Source organism: Balaenoptera physalus (assembly GCF_965194825.1).
Source record: "Balaenoptera physalus genome assembly, chromosome: 8".
Lineage (NCBI taxonomy): Eukaryota > Metazoa > Chordata > Mammalia > Artiodactyla > Balaenopteridae > Balaenoptera > Balaenoptera physalus.
Window position 1 is genome coordinate 67949586 of NC_138887.1, and position 24621 is coordinate 67974206.

Consider the following 24621-nt stretch of genomic DNA (forward strand, 5'->3'; position numbering starts at 1 on the left):
TACATGTGGAAAAATTGAGCTCAAATGTTTCTGGTATTTAATATCAACACCATTACATTTTTAAAAAATTTACCATAGCATTTTAAAATTTACCATAGCAAAGAGATTTTAGAGTTACTAAGTAAAGCTTTCTGTGGTACCATTTTGTGGTTGGATAAATCAGTATCTCACATATCTATTGTGCAATTATTCTTGTTTTAATAAGATGTTTTGAATATCATTCGCAACCCATTACTTGAAAATAATATGCATACACATTTAAGACTCATAATGGAAAATTAAGCACGTATTTTAATCACAAAATATTTCCTAAAATATCTGTAATAATATGTTGTTACCTCAACAAAGATAAAACTTTATATTTTTACTTTTGACTGACAAAAGACTATTTTCCTTTAAATGTGGATAACCAGTATACATTAATTTTTAAAATTAAAAAATGACCATAAAACATGAACTAATTTATAAAAAGCCCTCTCCTGAACTTAGTCACAGCCTATATTTTAAAAATAAATCAACTGCTTTCACATGTACACATGTAATTTTTTTCCTGTACATTGTAAAATGTTTGCCTGAAATATATGAATGCTCTAAAAGAGTTCATAGCTCTAATTAGGATATGAGGTTTTTTTTCCTTTTTCAAATACAACAATGCACTTACAACAAAATAAACACTTGCTTTAGATAAGAAAAATAAGTCAGCTTCTATATTCTATTTTCTGACAAGATCTAAACCTGCCTTAAGATGCATTTAAATATTACTATAAAACCACAAGAAATAACTTCAGTTTTACAAAGCAAAACAAAAAAGTTGGGACTCAAATACAGTACCTCTAGGAAACAATTTCACTTATTATAGAAGATAGCACCCACATTTATTGGAATAAGAGATTCCTTCAAATATTTATTTAAATACATTATACTTAAAAAAACCTCTTCCATCCAGTTAAGGTACAGTTTATTCCTAATATTTATATAACCTATAACCTAATACTTAATAATGTGTAATATATAAAAATATCATATTCAATATTTTCACATAATTTAATAAACTTACTACATAAAAGTATGTATAATTAGTAAATAATCTGTCACTTTAATATAAAAGCTTAAGGGGAGGTAACAAATCTATTCTGAAAGCATCTGTCTTGTTAAATACTAGCTAGTACATATAATTAAAGCCATGAAAGTCACAAGAAGTGGCAAATAACATACTGAGTAACTTGTAGTGAATCATTCACAACATTTAAGTGTCAAATGAACCTGAAATACTAACTATGCTAAATACCCTTAACACTGCTTATAACATACATTTCACATAAAAAGCAGAAAAAGGTATTTCTTCATAGGATTAGCAGGCATATTAAAAATAAGCTCCTTAGGGAGTTAGCAAAAAAACTGAAATAAGAATCCAGGTTTCCTTTTTTCTTTTCCGGAACTACAGGCAATATGCCATATGATTGTAAACATTTCCTAACTGGCTCAATGACAGTTCACTTAGCTGTTTTAGGTATGACAACGCCTATTCCTTCAAATATAATCACTCCATTTTTACTCAGGATTGGCATCATAAACATATAGAAGTAAGATTCTTAAGAACAAGCAGGATCTTTTTAAACAGCTTGCCTGGCATGGGAGAACTGAAAAATTATCTCATTCTGCTTTCTGGAATGAAAAACGTAGCCAAGTTGGGGCTTGTGGACAAAATTTAGCCCTTCAATACATTAATCATTACAGGATGAATGAGTAGTAACACACCAAACAAGAAGAAAACAAGATTCTATTCCATTTACCCTTACCAAAGACATTTAAAGTTCATTTCTCATTACAGTTTTAAACTAAATGTATAAAAAACTGGAAGCATAAAATAAAACTATAAAAAACCAAATTTTTATACTTACTGAATAAGGAGGGGTAGGCAGGGAAATTTTGGAAATAAGCTTTAATATATGCCCATTTCTTTTATGAATAAAATGAAAAATAGAAGTATTAACAATTACTGAGTTAGTTTCATCCAAATGTTCACACAGAGGAAAAGGATGTGGTAAAGGCACACGAGATTCAACCTCATAAATGTCTTCATCTTCTTCTTCCAACCACGAGCCACTAAGTTTGACAGTTGCCAAATAGGTCCTGTAAGAATCCATTCTAGAAGTTGTAGCTGCTAATTTTCCTCATTTGCTGTACCAGTTTTCCACTACACTAAAAAAGTTCGGTTTAGTTTATTAAGATATACCATAGCAGTATGAAAATTTCTCCTTAGCACTACCAAATAAACATTATAAAATTAATTCATACAACTAAACAACAAAAGAAAAAACCCACAAACTTAAAAAAAACTAGATCTCCATCAGTCTTCATCAAAAAAACCAGAACAAAACAAAAACAAAAAAACAAAACTAAAAGCAAGCAAACACGTTTTTAATTAGAATAATTACTAAATTGTTGAAAAATGGAAGACTAAAAATATAAATATCTAATTAGCTAAGCAATAAAACTTCTTCCGGTATCAAAATATGTCTGTGGAAATAAAAGCCTTCCAAGCAGAACCTGGTAGGGAAAGTCAAGTTTTCAGTCTCCATAGTAGCGGTGTTAAAAAACGTAGTTGCAACATTATTTCCCTTGTTCTTGCTGCTTCACAACCTGCTCTTCTGAACTGAGCTATTCAAATAGCCTCTCATGCTGAGCCGAAGAATTCTAGCCAGTGTCCCTGGGGAAAGGTCAGAACAGAGGGTGTGATTTAATGTCTTTACCTATAGGTACACTGACAGGTGGAATCTGAATTTACACACCCACAAAAAAGCCTGCCTAACAGGATCCAAGTTCCACGTCACAGCTCTGAAAAGGATATCTAGATAAGTTTATAATGCTTCTAAGATAAGCTGGTGTTTTTCCATTCCATTAAAAAATTGTTTTAATTTAAAAATGTGAAAACAAGTAGGTTTGAGTCCACATTACCAATTAGTTCTTCAACTATATCCAATAATCATAACTATTTCTGGAAAACTAAGTATTTCTTTTTGATATTTCCTTAAAATAATACTCATTCTTTTGAGTAGTCATTAAAACTAAACATAGTTTACGTAACTAAACATACATAGTTTATAACATTGGTTATAAACTATTTCCACACTGAATTGTTTACAGAGTAATTCTTAAGGAAAAAAAAACCCTCTTTTTAAAAGCTGCATTGTATATAATAATTGGTAATTATACCACTTAAGGTATCCTATGAACCCTGACTAAAACTTAAAAGCACAAGTGGTGTATAATGGCCTTTTGGTAGCTCCAGAAACCTCGGCAATAGTGAATAAAACAGCTTCTCAGAATTTAAAATATAAACAACATACTTTTTAATATTAAAAATCCTCAACAGTGAAAGTTGTTTTAAATAAATGAAAAAATCTTTCATTGTGGTGTCTTTTCTCTACCCAGTAACTAAATATCCTTAACTCACAAAACCTTTATCTACTATGGAAAAACCCACACTAAAGCAAGCACATCAACAAAAATCAATTTTATAGCCACTTTCACTATACAAAATATCTTTAGAGGCGTCAATACTCAAACCCTTCACAGTAAGTTAACAATTAGGGCAGAGAAAATAAGATTTTCTACAGAAAGCTCAGAATCTACAGGGATATGGTTTGGGGTAGCGGAGGGGCAGCTGCTTCCTAGAATTCCGGACTAGGTAATGACAAATTTCTGTTTATTATGGTTTCTTATGTGACGCCTCCAGTTAGTTTGTGAAAACATCATAACATCTGTACAAGATGGAGATCTAACCACACCACTGGCGCAGCTAAATTTGACTTTACTGGGGCTTCAGCAGATACAAAATCATCAACATCCTAGATGTTCAGCTTTATGAACTGGCTGGACCCATGTTCAGCATATCAAACACCTCTCAACATACTCTTTCTCAGCTCCCTCTGAGAATAACAGTTTATTTTCATAACCTGGTGTCCAATTTCTCTTATTTGAAGCAAAAACAAAACCCTGAAAGTAAGACATATCCCTTTATAAATAGAAACAATTAGGTCAAGCCAAGAACTAACGACAAAGAAAAGAGAAAACTAGGAGGAAAAGACTCAAAAAAGCCGCAGATTAAGATGACTTAGAATGGGGCAAACAGCCCTCATAACAGTACATTAACTGATGGCATACTATATTAATTGATGTTCAGAAAGGTGACCCTGAATTAAAATAATTCAAATGATAGTCTATTTTTCCCTACATTTGAAAGCATGTAAAACCTGTGTTTATCCATGTAAAACAAAAATTTATAAGTAAGGTATACCCCCTTATAACCAGGAACATAAGTCAAGGTTAAGAAACTAACCACAAAGAAAACAGTAAAATTAAAGGGGGAAAAGACTCAAAACAGCAGTAAAGACGATTTAAGATAGGGGCAAATAGCTCTCCCCAAAACAGCATATTAACTGATGGTATATTATATATATTGATGTCCAGATAGATTACTTTGAATTGGAATAATTCAAATTATATTCTTTTTTTTTTTTTTAGAAAGCACATAAAACTCTCTGCAATCAATAACAGTTAAAATAATTTAAACTTTTAAGAGGACACCCTTTTAATTATCCAGACTAGCTCATTATCCCCTGGTTTCAGATAATCAAGATTTTAATGTATATTTGAAAGCTATTAATTTGCGGTATAGAGTTACGTTTCGCTTTACTTTAATTGTACAATGTCAAACTATTTAACCTTTTCCCCAGAAATATTTCCCCCAACTTGTAAACCACTTCTGTTGCTCTCTTTTGTATTTTGATTTATTTTTTATTTTTTTAAGTTACTGAATAGACTGAATCCTGGCTACAATACCCTGACAGAGCCCTGATGCTTATAATACACACACTGGGAGGAACACCTAATGGCAAATGTATTTCAACACTTTATTAAGGTTTATGCTTTATTTTTATTTTTTAAATAAATTTATTTATTTTTTACTTATTTATTTTTGGCTGTGCTGGGTCTTCATTGCTGCACGCAGGCTTTCTCTAGTTGCGGCGAGTGGGGGGCTACTCTTCATTGTGGTGCGCAGGCTTCTCATTGCAGTGGCTTCTCTTGTTGTGGATCACGGGCTATAGGTGCGCGGGCTTCAGTAGTTGTGGCACGCGGGCTCAGTAGTTGTGGCTCGCGGGCTCTAGAGCGCAGGCTCAGTAGTTGTGGCCCACGGGCTTAGTTGCTCCGCGGCATGTGGGATCTTCCTGGACCAGGGCTCGAACCTGTGTCCCCTGCATTGGCAGGTGGATTCCTAACCACTGTGCTACCAGGGAAGCCCACAGTTTATGTTTTAAAACACAACAATGACAAAACAGAATCTTAACTTACGGTACTACTGTTTCATCCTCATAAAAAGGCTCCCTTTTGGAGAAAATATAGAAAAGTACCTTAAGTTCCATTAATCTAAAAAATGATTATTAATAAATTCATGAGAGTTGCCTATAATAAAAATCATTTCTTCAGGAGTAAATTCCTCATTCACTGTTCTCTTCTAACGCCTGAAAGAATCTCTTGGTAAATAATCTCCTATGGCTCTAAACAGTACCTCTGGATTCTGGAAAACTTTAATTGCTAAAACACTACTTCCCACATAACAGACTGATTGATTCCTATTTCTACCTGTCCCAAGAATCAAGAATCTGAAACAGGGACTTCCCTGGTGGCACAGTGGTTAAGAATCCGCCTGCCAATGCAGGGGACACAGGTTCAATCCCTGGTCCAGGAAGATCCCACATGCCGCGGAGCAACTAAGCCCATGCGCCACAACTACTGAGCCTGCGCTCTAGAACCTGCGAGCCACAACTACTGAGCCTATGCACCACAACTACTGAAGCCCGCGCACCTAGAGCTCGTGCTCCACAACAAGAGAAGCCACTGCAATGAGCTCGTGCACCACAACGAAGAGTAGCCCCACCCCCCACTCTCCAGACTAGAGAAAAGCCCCTGCACCGCAAAGCAGCCAAAAAAAAAAAAAAAAGAAAGAAAGAGAAAGAATCTAAAACCACACTCTCAAAGATAAAACTTCTCTGCAGAACCACAAAGACACTACTAAATGAAGATAATGTTAAAGAGATTAACTTTCTAAGGGCTTGAGACTAGACTCTCAGCAATTTTACTCCTATTCCAACAAAAGCCATCCCAACCAAAAGGAAACTGCAATAGGTTGAATACAAGCCTGAATATATTCAATATTTATAGCAGCCTGTCTCAGCAAAAGAGAAGTAAAATCCATCACAGTAAATGTATTATTATATGGATTTGGACATGCCATTGGGTAAATCACTTATGAAATCAAATACATAAAGTAAAATACTCATAAAAGATATTATGAAATCAGGCTATAAAGGCAGATACCCTGATACTTAGTAAAGAAAACGCTTACTAATTCTTTTATTAAAGCAAGATGCATCTACGGAACCTAAAGCAGCCTCTAAACTTAAAACTAAGTACAAGACTTAATCATGATGTCCCACTACAATTATATAACATATAAAACCAAACCAGTAAAAAAAAAAAAAAAAAAAAAAGGAAAGAAAGAACCTTGATTATTTGACAGTATTTACTTAGACTACAGGGCCTTTTCAATGAAACTCCTCCCCAACCCCAAACAAAAGCCCACAATCACTGGCAATAATTTCTCTGACCAATCTTAAAGGAGGCAGAGTCTCTCTGATCCAAAGACCACACCTTCCACTTGTGTTCCAGATTCCACCCTCACCTATCCCAAGGATCTGGCTCCACAAAGCCCATCCCCTCTGATGTGCATCTTCAACTTTTCCATTGCTACTCAATATAAACACCTGAATCTTAAAAAAAGCATTCTCCCCCTTTCAAGCTAATGGTCTCCTGTTTTCTTCATGGCCAGGTATCATGAAATTGCTGTCTCTATTTCTTCAACTCTATTTCTGTAAATGTCTGAATTTTGAATTTCTCCTCTATCAACTCCATGAAACTGTTCTCATCAAGGTCATTGATGACACCTATACTGAAACACCCAATGGACACTAAATCCTCAGCATCCATTACCTTTCCATGGTATCTGACACATGGAAAATCACTCCTCATCTGGCTTTTATGATACTATTCTCTTGATTTTCCTCTCTCATTCTCAATATCTTTTGTAGACTTATCTACCTTTATTCTCTTTTAAATCTCAGCACTCTACCAGGACAAAAAATTAGCTCTGTACACTCTCGAAAACCATGGTTTCCAATGTCTTTAAAATGATGACAACTTCCAATCTAGTTTCCCAAACTCTAGACTCTAGGGAGTATCTTCTCCCTCTATGCATTTCAAACTCAGATTACCTAAAACTGAACTCGTTATTCACTTCTTTTGCACCCCCCATCTCAGTAAGGGAAATACACCAACAACTTAGTTGGTCAAGGATTCACGTGTGGTTTCCTCTCCCCTTCCTTACCCCCTACATTCAATGTCACAAGAACTTCTATCAAATTCAACTTCTACAAGTTTTAAAATCACTTCCCTCTTGCCCTAACTTGATTTCTATCCCTTTTCACTGGAATATTTTAAGAGTCTCCTGTTTCTGCACATTCAGCATCTCTCCTCACTATTTTCCTGCCCATATATCCACCCCACTGTTGCCAGAGGAATTCTCTCTAAAACACAAATTTGGTATTATTATTTTCTACCAAAAATATTTCAATGCCTCCCCACACTTTTCAGCATAAAGTTAAAACTCCTTAACTAAGCCCTCAAGGGACTATGTGCTAATAACCACTGCTATCCTTCTACCCTCTGTTCCCCACATTCCACCCTGGATGTTTAAAACACAAAACTACCCAGTATCCTCAAACACATCATGCTGGTTTATACCAACATGCTATGCCATTTGCCACAAATTTTCTTCTTGACCCACCCACTTAGTTTCTACTTGTCTTGTAAGTCTTTACCTAAAAGACTCATTTTCCCTCTCATTTTCTCTTGAATTATGCTTTCATCTCCATTACTTCACTGAAACTGCTCTTGTAAAGTAACCAATGACACCCCCCCCCCGCCCCCACCGCACACCTCCCAGATTTCAAAATCTACTCCTCAGGCTATAACATGACCTGTCAGCAGTAACTGACAGAATGATTCACTCCTTTCATTTTCAAAGGGCAGAAAAAGTGGCAGTTAAGAGCATGGACCCTGAAGCCAGACTGCCTGGATTCAAATTCTAACTTACACCTAACTTATAAGCCTGGGCAAGTTCTCCAACTGATTTCTTTGCTTCTGTCCTGCACCCCTCCATCCCCCCAGTCTATATTTAACAAGGTGGTCAAAGTGATCCTTTTGATAAATGTAAGTTACATCAGTTGCTGAAAAATCTCTAATGACACAGAGCTGGAAACAATTTGTATGTCCTTTGGATAAACAAACAGGTGCATCCATTCAATGGACTACTCCTCAGCTCTAAAAAGAAACAAAGTATTAACACACATAGATGAATCTTATATGTATTTTGTTAAGACAATGAAACCAGACCCAAAATAATGCATAATGTATGATTTCATTAATGACACTCTGGAAAAGACAAAACTATAGGGACAGAAAGCAGCTAGTGATTTTCAAGGGCAGGAGGTGGAGGAGGGGCTGACTATAAAAGAACAGAGCAGCACCAGGGAATTTTAGGGTGATGGAAATGTTCTGTATTATGATTGTGGTGGTAGACACATAACTCTATGCATCTGTCACAACCAAAAGAACTGTCTACGCACAAATGAAATTTACTGTATGTAAATTTTAAAAAAATTAACCAAAGTGTGGGGGAACCCAAAATGGAATAAAAACTATAATAAATAATTCTTATTGTATTAAAAGTGAATAACAAAACCACACTAAAGGCGTGGGGAGAAGAGTTAACCTATGATACTTTGAAAAACAGTATTTTGATTGTATACTGTAAGGCTAAAGACCAAAAACTACTGTACTCTAGTTAGTAAATTTGTTTTTCACAGGGATATAGGTTAGCAACTGTAAAATTACTTTATGGGTATATATGGGTATGAAATTACTTTATGGGTATAAATGGTTAACAAATAAATAAAACTACCGTAGATTATGAGAGCCTTGCTTCTCGCCTTTGGAGAACACAGTTACAAAGGAAAGGGGAAAGGGGAGAAAGAATGCTGTGGTACTAGATGGGAATTGGAGGTATCGATATGAAATTATACTTCTATGATATATACAGATATAGAAATAAATATATATGCAAGGATTAATATACTACATATATTTTCAAACTTTCTGCTGAGAGGACCATAACACCTTAGTTAACAATAAGCACATACAGCACCCAGGTCTTGGTTTTTAAGTATCTTTCTCCAATAAAGGGAACTTGAATTCCTTGGAGAAGTAGTTGATTCTAGGGCTGGGGCAGGGAAAATACAAGATGGGCCTGGAGTCTCTGATAGTGCAAATGCTCAAAAGAATAAGCACTTTGAAAGTGCACAGGTGCCGATCTGAAAGAGTTCTTACTGCCAAAGATGGAACAAAACAAACTACTGTAGTATTGGATTATAAACCACTGAAAAAAATTAATAGCTATGAATTCATATGAAACTCGATTAGTTAAGTAAATAAATGTGAGTGAAGAAACAGCTCTTGGGACTTCCCTGGTGGTGCAGTGGTTAAGACTCCGCCTGCCAACGCAGGGGACACAGGTTCAATCCCTGGTCCGGAAAGATCCCACATGTCGTGGAGCAACTAAGCCCATGCGCCACAACTACTGAGCCTGCGCTCTAGAGCCCGCATGCCTAGAGCCCGTGCTCCGCAACAAGAGAAGCCACTTCAATGAGAAGCCCACTCACTGCAACAAAGAGGAGCCCCCACTTGCCACAACCAGAGAAAGCACGCGCACAGCAAAAAATAAAAATAAGTAAATAAATAAATAAAAGAAAAAAGAAACAGCTCTTACAGAATAATTCCAATCAATAAATGAAGGAATGATGAATGAATGATGACAGAAAATCCCACTGGAACACCACAGTAATAATTGTGCAGGCAAGATCTACCAACGGATGCTAAGATTAGTGGATGGAAGTTTAAAGAGAAACAGGAAATTTGCATAGTATCAAACAGTGGAGAAACCCAGCTGACACCACAAGTAATCGAGATTAACAGCACCTGTAATAAGACATGTGCCTTTCGATTTGACACACAGAGAAGGGCACATAACTTCAGTGGTATCCTTGTCAAAAATGAATAAGCTTCATGTAATCATGAGAAAACAGACAAAATCACACCGAGGGATATTCTACAAAATAACTGGCTAGTCTTTTTCAAGTGTCAAGGTCATGAAAGGCAAAGAAAGACTCAGGAACTAACAGAGTCTGGAGAAGATGAAGAAGACATGACAACTAAATGCAATGTACGATCCTGGAACAGATCCTAGAACAGAAAAAGGACTTTAGTGGGAAAACTGGTAAAATCCAAACAGTCTGTAGTTTATAGTATTGTACTACTTTTAATTTCTAAGTTTTGATAACTATAGTGTGGTTACGCAAGATGTGAACATTAGGGAAAGTTGAGTGAAGAGTACATGGGAACTCTTGGTACTATTTTTGCAACTTTTCTGTAAGTCTAAAATTACTTCAAAATAACAAGTTAAAAAATTGTACCCAATGACTCTGCATCTCATTAAGAATTAAATTCCAAGTTCCACGTGATTTGGTTCTCAGGTATCACTACGACCTCGTCTCCCACACTTTCCCCATTCTTCTCGCTCAAGCTACTCTGGCCTCTTTGTCAACCACACAAAGAACTAGCACATGACCACCTCAATGACCATCTCAGGCCCTCGTACTCACTATTCCTTTGCCTGAAACATTCTTCCCCAACTTACCTATGTGGCTGTCTCCCATACTTCCTTAAGGTAGATGCTTGACTATCACATTATCAGAGAGGTCTTCCTTAATTTTCCTACATAAAATGTCCTCTTCCCCCATCATGCTCTACCTCCCCCTATTTTATTTTCCTTCACAGTAGGTATCACCATCTGGCATACTACGTTTATATATTATCAGTCCCCACCATTATATTGTAACCTCTATGAGAGTAGGGACTTTGTACTTTGTTCAGTGCTGTACCTCCAGTATCTAGAAGAGCAATTGTTACATACCAGGTGTTCAATAAATTTGATGAATGAGTGACTCATCTCAAAGCATCGAGTCCTCCAATAAGCTTTACTTGTTCCTATCTTACCCTAAACTGTCAGATGCTGCTCTCTTTTCTACTCTCAGGGTATCCTATGCAGAGCTATTTACCTGAATTTCTCTTTCACTGCAAGCAAAAAGATATTATAGCAGTGTCAGTTCTGTTTTAGATTTTTTTATGACAAGTGAAAAAGAATCAAAATAAAAGGGAAATAGTCCATTATGAAGAAGAACCAAATAATGACTCATTAAAAAGAAAATGGAATACTAGTCATTTCACAGAGGACTACACATTATTTTGCATCAATCTGTTAAACATATTCATCATGTTCAAAATAATTTTAGTTATTAATGAGAATATTCTGAAGAAGTCAATGTCTTTAAACATCTCTCCATGGAAGAGTAGTAACTGAACTAAATTTAAAGAAAATTTTACAGAGCTCCTATCCCCACTGCCTTAAAAATATAATTCATCTAAGAAAAATGATTTTTATATCAAGTGTCAACAACTACTTCAACCTTTTATATAACAGATATTAGTAGAACACTTCAAAATTCCGCTAGAATAATGTGACTATTATAATAATAATTTCTAGGTCAGTGGTTCTCAAACTTTAGTCTGTATCAGTATCACCTAAAGGACTTGTTAAAACACAGGTTTTGGGGCCCCATCATTCGGTAGGTCTGGGGTGGGGACTGAGAATTTACATTCAGAACAAGTCTTTAGTGATGCTTATGTTGCTGCTTAAGAGACCACACTGAGAACTACTTACTGCTCTGGGCAAAATTTCTGTGATCTATTCAGTGATATTTAAACTAAAACAATACAGTGAAATCTACATAACACATTGCTGCTTTAGTATTTAACCAATTGAGAATCATCAGGCTCCTACTGTACCTCACTACCTAGACACATAAGCAGATATGATAAGCTGTAATCTTAGCCTGGAAGACTGAGTGTTTCAGGTGGATCTCCCGCACTTGTCTGTTGACAGTGTTAATGGATTATGGGGAAAGTTTCTCTTCAGTAGCCTGTAGGAACAAGTCCAACCACTGATCACTTCTGATTTATTTACCCTTTTCCATGGGGCTTGTCAAATGACAAATATATTGCATTAACTAAATTGTCCATAAATTACAATGAGTATCAGGTAGTAGCAACAGTATTAACAGAGCTCAAGATCCAGGTCAAAAGTATTTAATAGTGGTCAAAAAAGGAAAAGTATTAACAGCTGTTTTCATGGTATAAAAGATAAATACAGAAATTAAATACCAACGTGGCTGAAATAAGCAAAAAAAAAAAAAAGAAAGCAAGATCATGTAGAAATTCAGTATAGAATCATCTGTATGACTTTCATAGAATAAAAGGAATTATGATGCATATGCATTCAAGCATTAAAAGTGCTGAAAAGCAACAGTTGAAAATGCCAGAATTGGCTCAGTTTACTAAGGAGAGTAGCATATTGTTAAAGTGGCTTACGCATAAGCATTCTAAAAGAAAGCCAATCCAGGGCTTATGTTAATTTTAAAAAGTAAAGACTTTAAAAGATACCAAATCTTAGTAGAAAATGTGTGTTTTTTCATTGTAGCTATGGAATTTCACATTATGACATAGCATTCATAATTTCATTGTTTGAGCTTAAGTCTACCACACCTGAGGCTTAAGAAAAATGCAGTAAACATTTTAATTCTTTGATCTATATAATTTGATCTATATACTCTATAAAAGAGTATAATTTAATGTCTTGTTAAATGAATACATAAATGAGGCTGGTTTTAGTTGGTGCCATTTCCTTAACAGCACTTAACTATGTGTGCTTTTAGTAAAGATGGGACCCCTATCATTGTTTGTGTAAATAGTCATCCTTTCTGTTAGTAAATACACAAAGATGTGAGTTTTCAGGAATACTACACTTCTTTTAGTTCTTTGTGGATGCTCAAGGAAATCTGAGTTACTGAAGCAAAAGCTTTTCAATCATTTTGCACCTGATTTAAAAGAAAGCTTCAAAAAAACAAGAATTACCCAAAGATAGCAATTTCTTCTGTAATATAACTATATATCATATCATATTATATCTTCAGAATTTATCTATGGAAGAACTTTTGAGACCTATTTAATTGCATATGAATACCTTAGTTTGTTCAGTCAATCAAGGTGCCATCCAGAAGTTTAACAGTAGATATATTATGATATATTCCCCTGGCCAATCAGTGAATTCTCACTGCAATGTGTGGTTATTTTAGGATTCTTTTCCTCTCAAAGATAGATATGATCCATACTATATCACAGAAGAAAATTTAGACTGTCTTCCAACAAAGAAGAATGAACCTGAGGAAAACTCTGGTTAAGATAACAGTTTTCAGAGCTGAAATCTATTTGGAGGACAAATATTTCACTGGAAATATATGTTGTTTTGATAATGCCTTCTTAGTTTAATGCCAACAGCAACTTATCAAGAGACAAAAAAAGAATAATGGATTGATAATGATGTTAACCAAATAGTAGGAGGTTAACAAATTATTTCAAGGGTCACTAAACAAGAGATGACTCAAGAAATGGTGTATAATCACTAACTTAACCTAAAAGTAAAAAAATCTCGCATTAAAACACAATATATATAACAATATTTGTCAAATTTGATACATCCAATAGTCATTGCTACTGCAGAAACAGAATAATTTCTTAAAGAAAAAGAAGTAGCATCAATGGAGGCCAGACATCAGAAATAACAAGAGATCAAAGATACTCTTTCAACTTCTCAACTTTTGTTTAAAATGCACATGGATCTAGAATACTCTGAATAAAGATATCAGTGGAAAATGTTAATATACTGGCCCTGTAGCTGATGACAATGAAGCACTCATTGACTAACATGAGAGTTGTGATTCTACAGTTAAATTAAAGATTTTTAAAATAAGTGAAATTACTTCATTTTAAAACAGCAAACAATTTTTAAAATTCTGCATAGAGTACTTAAGAGACAATTACTATACAGGGTATAAAAATTTTATAGACAGAGAAAATTGCAAGTTAAGGTATAAATACAATGGTATATACTCTCAAAAGTTCTATGAAAACAATACTTTAATGTAGAAGCTGTCCCTCACTCTAATTTCCTACCAAGGTAGTGAAGTGAGGTATTCTAATCATATTTGTGAAAAGAACGTAAAAATCACGGGAAGGAATTGTAGGCTTGATCTGTTATATTTAATAGTAGTGCTATGACATACTTGAGCACACGGTTTGTTTCAGAGATTCCTTATACCATTCCTTCAAATAAATAATACGTATTATAATAGAATATTTCATACAATGGTAAAGTTAAAATCTCTTTTGGTATTAAAAAAAGTAATGTGTAAGAGTCTAGAAAAATCTGAAAATTAAAACATTGAATTTTAGAATTCAAAGACTCCATCAGCAATTGGTTGTCACAAAGACAACCAATTATTAAAGGGGAACCAAACTAGATTTCTGTGAGACAGTAGAGAGAAAACATTTAGTCCTCGTTCCCTGGCTTAAAAGAAAACCTATTTCCAACTCAGTATATATTAGCAACATAAGGAGGTTACCTGACTACTAGTTTCACTTATGGCTTCTAGGAGTTTTTCAACTGCCGCTTGTAGTCGAGAGCTAATGTTCAGCATAAGTTCTTCATTTTCAGGGTCTATTTCATTTCCAGTAAATCCACTCCTCATGAGCTGCGGTGACAGCTCCGTTCCTTCCTCAGTTACTTTGGACCACATGCTACTGTCACTTCTTGGTATATCACTTCCAGAATAAGAGGGTTTACATTCATCTGTAACCAGAATAACACTATTTTAAAGGTATAAATCAATTATAATAATTATAGTAAAACAAAAAAAAGGTTACAAAATAAAATCAAATTAAAACTTGAAATCATTGGAACTATAAGGTGTCTTAGTTAACACTGCAACAAAACAAATAAAATAGGCAAATAACAGAATGTAATATTATTTGATAACCTACCAGGTATAAGAATGGGAAGAATAATGCTATGCTAGCTAATAGGGCTTGGCAGAAATTAATATTTTCGATAATTAGTATTTTTTCTTTGATAAAAAATTTAAAACACCTTTCAACAGATATTTACTAAATGCCCATCACGTAGGGTTTACTAAGTAATGGAGACACATAGGTGGCAAGATTTGGTTCCTATCCTCAAGGACATTACACATGGTGTAATGAAAAACAAATATCTAAACAACAACATGAAAAGAAAACGTTGTGTAACGGGATGTTCCAGGTGTATGGAACGACAGAAGTGCTTGATTCTGCATGGAGCAGACCCTTTCATTTCTAAGCACTGTACTGGGCAGCATCACCTACTCGGCTAGACAGCAAAAGGGACTAAAATCTTTTTGCAACTTGCTACTTTTGTAATAGCTATCCTGGGAAAAGGTTAGACTAATAAGCAGTTCTAATTTTAAATATGGACTTGTGTTTCCACACTAGCCTTTTTTCTTATGTAAAGAAAACTGAGTTTACATGGGCAGAAGATAAAGCTTTAGAAGCGTTTTCTCTAAACTGAAATAAAAGCATATGTTATTTATCACTGCCAGGGAATACAGTACTTATCTGTGGGCAGCATGCTACAATCGAACAATGAAATTTCCTGAAGAGGAATCACCTATTCTTTTATTACAAGTAGTACATATTTCTTATCAGTAACTGTACAAAGTTAACAAATTAAAGTCACAAGAAATTGTAATTTCCAAAGTACCTGGAATAAACATTCAGTTTGATACAATCACCCAGGAGAATAAGAGCTATTTATTAAAAAGTCTTGCTAAAGTAGCTGGTGTCATATGGAAGTCTCTCAATCTCACGTAGTAATGATATCAGATGCGGTTTCAGATACAAGATCTGAACTCAGCACAATTCAACATTTTATTTATTTATTTTTAGCTGCCTTGGGCCTCCGTTGCTGCGTGCGGGCTTTCTCTAGCTGCAGCGAGTGGGGGCTACTCTTCGTTGTGGTGTGCGGACTTCTCACTGCGGTGGTTTCTCTTGTTGTGGAGCACGGGCTCTAGGCTCCTGGGCTTCAGGAGTTGTGGTGCATGGGCTTAGTTGCTCTGCAGCATGTGGGATTTTCCCGGACCATGGCTCGAACCTGTGTACCCTGCATTGGCAGGTGGATTCTTAACCACTGTGCCACCAGGGAAGTCCCAGCACAATTCAAGATTCACTAAGCACCTCCTCTGTATAAGTCACTGGCTGAAGAATCCAAAACTGCATTCTAGAAAATGACATTATGTGGAGCTTTTTTCTTTTTTTAAGGTCTTTATTGAATTTGTTATAATATTGCTTCTGTTTTATGTTTTGGTTTCTTGGCCAGTGAGGCATGTGGCATCTTAGCTCCCCAAAAGGGATCGAACCCACATCCCCTGCATTGGAAGGCAAAGTCTTAACCACTGGACCACCCTAGGAAAGTCCCTAGAGAAAATGACTTTAAATGTTTGCTACTACATAGGTTTATCTAATTCTTAGCGTAGCAGCAAATACAATTTCATTTTGCATTTTTATTTTCAAAACTGAAAAACAACAACTAGACTGGTATTTACTTACATTATTCCACATATTCAAAACTAAATGTCTTGGGCTTCCCTGGTGGTGCAGTGGTTGAGAATTTGCCTGCCAATGCAGGGGACACGGGTTCGGCCCCTGGTCTGGGAAGATCCCACATGCCGTGGAGCAACGAGGTCCGTGAGCCACAATTACTGAGCCTGCGCGTCTGGAGCCTGTGCTCCGCAACAAGAGAGGCCGCGATAGTGAGAGGCCCGCACACCGCGATGAAGAGTGGCCACCACTTGCCGCAACTAGAGAAAGCCCTCGCACAGAAACAAAGACCCAACACAGCCATAAATAAATAAATAAATAAAATTTAAAAAAAACCAACTGAATGTCTTGATAATAGGGATTAACAGTTTAAATATTCATGAGTTCAAAATGATCTTAGAATTCAAACTGAGTTCAGATAAAGTACAGTACAATGGATATTACAAAGCCAGTAAATAAAATTAACGTAGTCTAGAAAATAAATGATATTTTTGATGAAGTTATGGAAGCAAGAAATATTAGTTTACAACTGGTGTTAAAAAAACTAAAAATACCTATGTAATATAGCATCTTTATCTAAGGAATTAAATGCATTCTAGGGACACTTCCTTTTAATGGATACAGAGAATCTGACAAATCTGAGGAAAGATGATAGTCTGATATGATGGGCAATCAAGGGAGCTTTGTGGGCTGCAAGTATGTGGCGAAGCAAGGATGAGGTAGGAGAGAGAGCAGAAAAAAGGTCGCTAGAAAGTAGGCTGGATCCAAGTTGTGAATGGTCTTAAATTTTTCAGGAACCAGGGTTTTTTTGTTATAAATAATGGGGAAGTAAATCGTTTTTTTGAGCAGGAAGATAATATCAAATGTGTGATCAGGAAGCAAGCTGCAGCAATGCAGAGGAAGGGTTGGAAAAGGAGAAGAGTCTGGTTAGAATACTATTTCAATTGCCCAGATAAGAAATGTTAAAGACAGACGGGGGCTGGTCACAGGTTGGAAAAAACTGAATGTATAAGACAAGAAAGAAAGAAAAGCAGTAAAAGATGACTCTGGGTTTCCAGCTTAGATGATTCTTAGAGGACAGAAGAGTCATTAAGAGAAATACTAAAAAATTCGGAGAAAGTATACAGAGTAAGCATGAAAAATGATTAGTCTTAAGTGTTAACGGGCGATGTGGAGGAGAGAAGTCAACTTTTGAAAATATGGGTCTGTAGAGACTTAGGAGTCACTGTAGAAAGGTGAGAGTTGAACCTTGGAAGTAGACACATTTGCTTTAGGAGCAATATTTAGTGAGAAAAGGACAAACACAGCTGGAGCATAAGCCAACAGAAGAACCTGTGTAAAAAAAAAGTCAGAGAAAGACAGGAGAGAGATGTTCCAGGAGACAAGAAGAGAATGTTTCAGAAAGAGAGAGACTTCAATAATGTTATTTGTCTAGAAAGTCAAACGGGACAAGGACTGAGAAGATGCTACTGGATTTGACAATCGGAAGGTCACTGCTGTCCTTAGAGAGAGCAGCTTTGGTACTACAGAAACAGAAACCAAAGCTGGTGGAAGCAAGAGCTGGTCTAATCTCTCATAGAGTTTGCTGCGGTTTACCTTAAGGGGGAACAAAGTTGAGAAAAAACAATTTTTTTTTTTTTTTATTATGAGGATATCAGCATGTTTTAGGGTCCAGAGAAGGAATCCATGGTGAGGAAAAAACCTGAAGATACTATATATTGCATGGGAGCAAATCTCAAACACAAAATACAAAGGATATATAAAACAAAATGGCTTATAAAAAGCCACTGAATGTTAATTTTTTAAATGGCTAATAAAAAAAAATAGACATTAAAGTACCTAGAAAACATGAAGATGTGAACCAGCTTAATGTATTTTACTGATAACATTTTGAAGATATAAACAAATGAATAAAAATAATCAAATATGTTCCAATGAAGATACAGAACTTTGTTTATTCCAGTGAAATAAAGGAATGAGAACAACATCAAACTTGTACTGTATTTATTATAACTAGCCTTTGGCAGGAAAAATTAGAGAAAAAGATAAATTGGCAGGGCAATTTCATAAAATGCCAATAGAAATCTCAGAGTGACCAGTTTGGTGAACAGAATCATGATTTCAAATTGGCCAACCACTCAGATCTGTGTCTTAAACATGGCAGATGATGGTTATTCAAAATGTCTTCAGTCACTTTTTTTATGGATTTTACCATGTTCATTCCATACAGATAGCAACAAGCTTCTCAGTTTAAGCAGGGGGGGTGATAGGATAGAGCATTCCCCTGCCCCAGTGGCCTGAAGATCTCTGGGGTTCCAAATGGAAACCACTGACTCTTGTCTGACTCTTACACTTAACAGATGAGTAAACTGAAGGGAGGCCCCAGGAGGCTAAGAGACTTGCTCAAGGTCACAGTGAGCTAGAATAAGGACCTCCTCATACTAATCCAGTATTCTTGCTGTAACAACACACTGCTCCAAAAAAAGCTGCAGCAAGTAAGATTTAGTCCCTGGTCTTCTAAGCGGGAGGTATATGGATTTTACTACTGAACCATCACAGTGTAGACCTAAAGGACCTCTTCTTTCAACACATCCTAGGGGAACTCATTTTTATGAACTAGTCTAATATTCACTCAAGTTCAAGCGATTTCACATTGGCTCAAAATTTCCCTTCAATTTCATAAACTAGGCTGCTCTTACGAGGAAGCAAACATTAGCAAGTCAATTATTTATTTTTTTAGAGAGTTAACAAGTCCACACATGTTTAAACTCTAAACCAGTTCAGACTTGAGGGCTGCAAATAGATTACAAGTGCTACTGCTCACAACAAAAGGTCATATATAAAAACTGAAAAGCAAGAGTTCCTTCATAATCAGATTAAAACTGAGCTTTTTGTTATATTAAATAAGACATAAAAGAAGTATTTCAAAAGTTCATTTTAGTTTTTACAATAATACTTTCATTAAAAATCTGAAGAAACATCAGAAAAATTCTTACGTATGGAACATGGTGTCAATATTTTAAAGACAGTATCTTCTTCAGTTTTAAATTATAAATTCTATTAATTCAATATTTCCTTCAAGATGCAAAGTGAATCTAAGTGCCCCCAAATGATACTAGTGATCTTCCCAATTTGGTTACTAAGACTAGCACATCACTGCCAAACACAAAAATATAAAAACTAATTAAATGGAAATTACACACAACACCAGCAAAATTCTTACCTCTGCCTTGCTAGTCTCCATACTGTATTTCTTAGCAGAGGATTTAATTTTTCCTTTTGTATCTTAATATTATTCTTTCAGTATCTATTAACAGTTAAATAATTAAATATTTATTTCAAAAGGCTTAACTGATTCAAATACATATAGTGGTATTAAGTAAAACATTAAGTACCATGGTTTTATTTTGCCTTGAATCGGAATTTCAGTGCCTCCTTCACTGGACTGAGAATTGTTGTAAAGCAGAGAGCAAAAAGACATTGTTCAATACAATTGTATAACTGAACTGATTAAACTACTTATAATTGAAAAACTACTCTATCATTGGATATCTTAAAATAGGACATGGACATATTTAATCTATATTGGGAGACTTAGATGCATAACCATGCATAAGAAAGTAGGCTAGTAGATCAGATGTCCTTTCAGGTCTGCCTTCTCACAGAAAAGGAATATAACATAATCCTCTATGCTACATGTAAAAGAATTAAAGTAGAACACTCCCTAACACCATACACAAAAATAAACTCAAAATGCATTAAAGACCTAAATGTAAGGCCAGATACTATAAGACTCTTAGAGGAAAAACAGGCGAAACACTCTTTGACATAAATTAAACATAATCACATAATCACAGCAAGATCCTTTTTGACCCACCTCCTAGAGTAATGAAAATAAAAACAAAAATAAACAAATGGGACCTAATTAAAAGCTTTTGCACAGCAAAGGAGACCATAAACAAGATGAAAAGACAACCCTCAGAATGGGAGAAAATATTTGCAGACGAAGCAACTGACAAAGGATTAATCTCCAAAATATACAAGCAGCTCATGCAGCTTGGTATCAAAAAAACAAACAACCCAATCAAAATATGGGCAGAAGACCTAAATAGACATTTCTCCAAAGAAGACATACAGATGGCCAACAAACACATGAAAAGATGCTCAACAACATTAATTATTAGAGAAATGCAAATCAAAACTACAATGAGGTTATCACCTCATACTGGTCAGAATGGCCATCATCACAAAATCTACAAACAATAAATGCTAGAGAGGGTGTGAAGAAAAGGGAAACCTCTTGCACTGTTGGTGGGAATGTAAATTGATACAGCCATTTTGGAGAACAGTATGGAGGTTCCTTAAAAAAACTAAAAATAGAACTACCATGTGACCCAGCAATCCCACTACTGGGCATATACCCAGAGAAAACCATAACTCAAAAAGACACATACACCCCAATGTTCACAGCAGCACTATTTACAATAGCCAGGACATGGAAACAAACCTAAATGTCCATCACCAGAGGAATGGAAAAAGAAGATGTGGTACATATATACAATGGAATATTACAGCCATAAAAAGGAACGAAATTGGGTCATTTGTAGAGACGTGGATGGACCTAGAGTCTGTCATACAGAGTGAAGTAAGTGAGAAAGAATATCATATATTAATGCATATATGTGGAATCTGAAAAACTTGGTATAGACGATCTTATTTACAAAGCAGAAAAACAGAGACACAGACATAGAGAACAAACGCATGGATACCAAGAGTGGGGGTCGGCGGGGGGGGGATGAATTGGGAGAGTGGGATTGACATATATACACTATTGATACTATGTATAAAACAGATAACTAATGAGAACCTACTGTATAGCACAGGGAACTCTACTCAATGCTCTGTGGTGACCTAAATGGGAAGGAAATCCAAAAAAGAGGGGATATATGTATATGTATAGCTGATTTACTTTGCTGTATAGTAGAAACTAACACATTATAAAGCAATTATACTCCAATAAAAATTATAAATAAATAAATAAATAAATAAAATAAAAGTAACACAACAACAACAAATTACCAATTTATTCCTTTTTATAATTATGGGAACACTGCTCTGAAAGAGAGTTTGCTGCCTTTTAAGATACGTTGTTTGGGGCTTCCCTGGTGGCGCAGTGGTTAAGAATCCACCTGCCAATGCAGGGGACACGGGTTCGAGCACTGGTCCGGGAAGATCCCACATGCCATGGAGCAACTAAGCCCATGCGCCACAACTACTGGGCCTGCACTCTAGAGCCTGCGAGCCACAACTACTGAGCCCGTGTGCCACAACTACTGAAGCCCGCATGCCTAGAGCCCATGCTCTGCAACAAGAGAAGCCACCGCAATGAGAAGCCTGTGCACTGCAATGAAGAGTAGCCCCCGCTCTCCACAAGTAGAGAAAGCCCGTGCACAGCAACGAAGACCCAACACAGCCAAAAATAAATAAATAAATTTATTAAAAAAAAAAAAAAGATATGTTGTTTGCCGAATACTTCAGCAACCACTTGGAGAAGTGTCTAGGAGAACTGCTAACAAAAAAAGCAAAAAATATTCTTGTAATGTACAGAACATTCCTCAGAGTGTCTTTTGAATATGGTGTAGGTCTTACCTGTAGCACAGCAAAATGCCCCCTTTCCCAAATGGTTAAGTGAAACTAGTTTATGAGATAATTGTTTTTAAAAAAACATAATTTGATAAATACTTTCACAATGAGATCAAGAAAATATTACTTAATTCTTTTCTATACATCAAGATTCCTATGCAGAAAACACATAACCCTTGACTGAGAACTTAACCAAGAGTGAAGTTAATTAAAAAAAAATATTTCTACAAAGTTTGATAAGAATGAGTTTGAAAGTTTAAAGTTACAGTATTATTTCGGCTCTTACTTTACTAAAAGCAGTTTTTAAAATTATCTTTGAATTCAACTAAGTTTTGAAAATCAATTTTACTTAAAATTCCAAATCAAGCTCTTCTCTGCACTTAGAAACATATTACTGGCCAACCTGTAATTAAGTAAACTTTCTCTAAGTGGGATAATTTCTTCTCGTTTCTCCACATGAAACTTAACAAACAGAATGTTCTCAAAAATTGCATAAACTGGCATTTTTATTTTTAGATGACTGGCTTCCAACTGGGGAGAAGTTCTTGGATATGGAATGGTAGTGAAGGAAGGCCTTGATCTTCTGGTCCAAGCGTCCAGATCCTATCTTTCTCCATCTGACAAAAACTCTTCCCTTTAGAGGGTGGTTTCAGAATGTTGCTTATACCTCACAGGTATTGGTAAGAGACCTGAGTGGTGATATGGAATTTTTCTCTTATTGCTGGAGAAATTAAACAGCCTTTGGTTTATGTAGCAGAGTAATAACCCTGAGTATATGTAATGACAACTCTAAGACACCCATTTGCAAATGCTAAACAATAACGGTGTCTTAAGAAGAGTGGCTCTAGTGTATTTGTGTTTGGAGGTCTTTTTATTGGAAAATACTTTAATATTCTCTCTTCTGTATTTTCAACACTAGTAAAGTGCCCTGAACTCAGCAAGATTTACTGAAGATAATGACATGAGTTTCAACAGCATATAAAACTTTTACCTCCTGTGTGTTCCTCGTGGACACATGACTTTATTGGTGTCTCTGCTTCTGACCTCCAAATCAGGCTGGTCAATGACTGGCCTTTACTAGATCTATCTAGAATACCAAGGACATGGCGACCAATTGTTTCTTCAACAGCTGCTGTTGTCTTTACAACTTCTAAGAGGATCTTCAGAAGTCTGCTATTAGCTTTCTGGAGTGTATACCTGTATAGATAAGGAAACATTTATTAAAATATTTAATCTTTTTAAAGCAAACACTTATGTTCCACAAAAAAATACACTACAAAATATTTGACTTAAAAAATAAAACTTCATATGATCCTATTACAATAATATGCAATAGCACTTAAAATGAAGTGCCTTTTGTATTTATTTTATAATTATAAATTTTGTTTTCTTCTGAAAAATTTTCATCAGTGAACTATAATATTTTTTGAAAATGTGCAGCATTTCCTGAAAGAAATCAAATAACTAAATTTTTAAGCCAGTAGAGTTTGCAAATTAGAAGAATTTTAGGGAGATGCAAAATTTCAGTTTTAAAAAGTGTGGCAGTACCTAAGCATATGCAAGTTATTGAGCTGGTAATACCATTGATGGTTACTCTTATATATTTTACATTTTATCTTCTTTTATGTTAAATAATATATTTTAAAATAAATTCAAAAATTCCACCAGAAAAAAATATGCTTGTATTTCTGTAACTTAATGGTGATGATCTCTACATGGTTAAATTACAAAAACAGGCAGAGCCCTGTTTTTAAAAAGATCTATAGTACAATTTCATTATCTGCTAACACCAGAGGTAATATACCCCGATCAGTTGATTATTATATCTGCTCCAGAGACAGAAACTTCTCAAGTTACATATACCACACTCATTTCAGCCAGAAGAAGGAACCTATTTTCAACCAAATGGAATTAATAGTGCATCTCTCTTTTTTTATAGGTAATACATTATTTTTAAAAATTAAAAAAATGCTCCTACCACCCACCAAAATATCTTAGTACTCACAGATAATCACAGTTAACATTTTAATGCCTAGCCTTCTAGACATTTTCCCTCCTCTTTCTCTCTCATAAATACAGACATTTTAAAAACAAAAATGGGATTATCCTGGACAAAGTGTTTTCATAAGCTTTCATTTTTCCTTAACACAAACATCTTCATGTGTCAAGAAATATATTTCCATAAACGGTGATTCAGAAGGTTAACTGATTAACCTT

The 24621-nt window shown here is 35.3% G+C and overlaps 1 protein-coding gene across 17 annotated transcripts in view; it reads right to left on the reverse strand.

Moving 5' to 3' along the window:
* The window catches only part of AKAP9 (A-kinase anchoring protein 9), a 150368-nt gene that overhangs the window by 41576 nt on the left and 84171 nt on the right, over positions 1-24621 (reverse strand). For 16 of the 17 annotated variants that reach the window (XM_082471645.1, XM_082471643.1, XM_082471644.1 and 13 more), the window contains 2 exons: positions 23396-23601; positions 14754-14980 (listed from right to left, as the gene is read on the reverse strand). In XM_082471645.1, coding sequence (XP_082327771.1) covers positions 14754-14980; positions 23396-23601 — 433 coding nt within the window. Of the gene's footprint in view, positions 1-1901; positions 5817-14753; positions 14981-23395; positions 23602-24621 lie in introns of those variants that run through there. The other variant, XM_082471642.1, reaches the window with a different exon arrangement.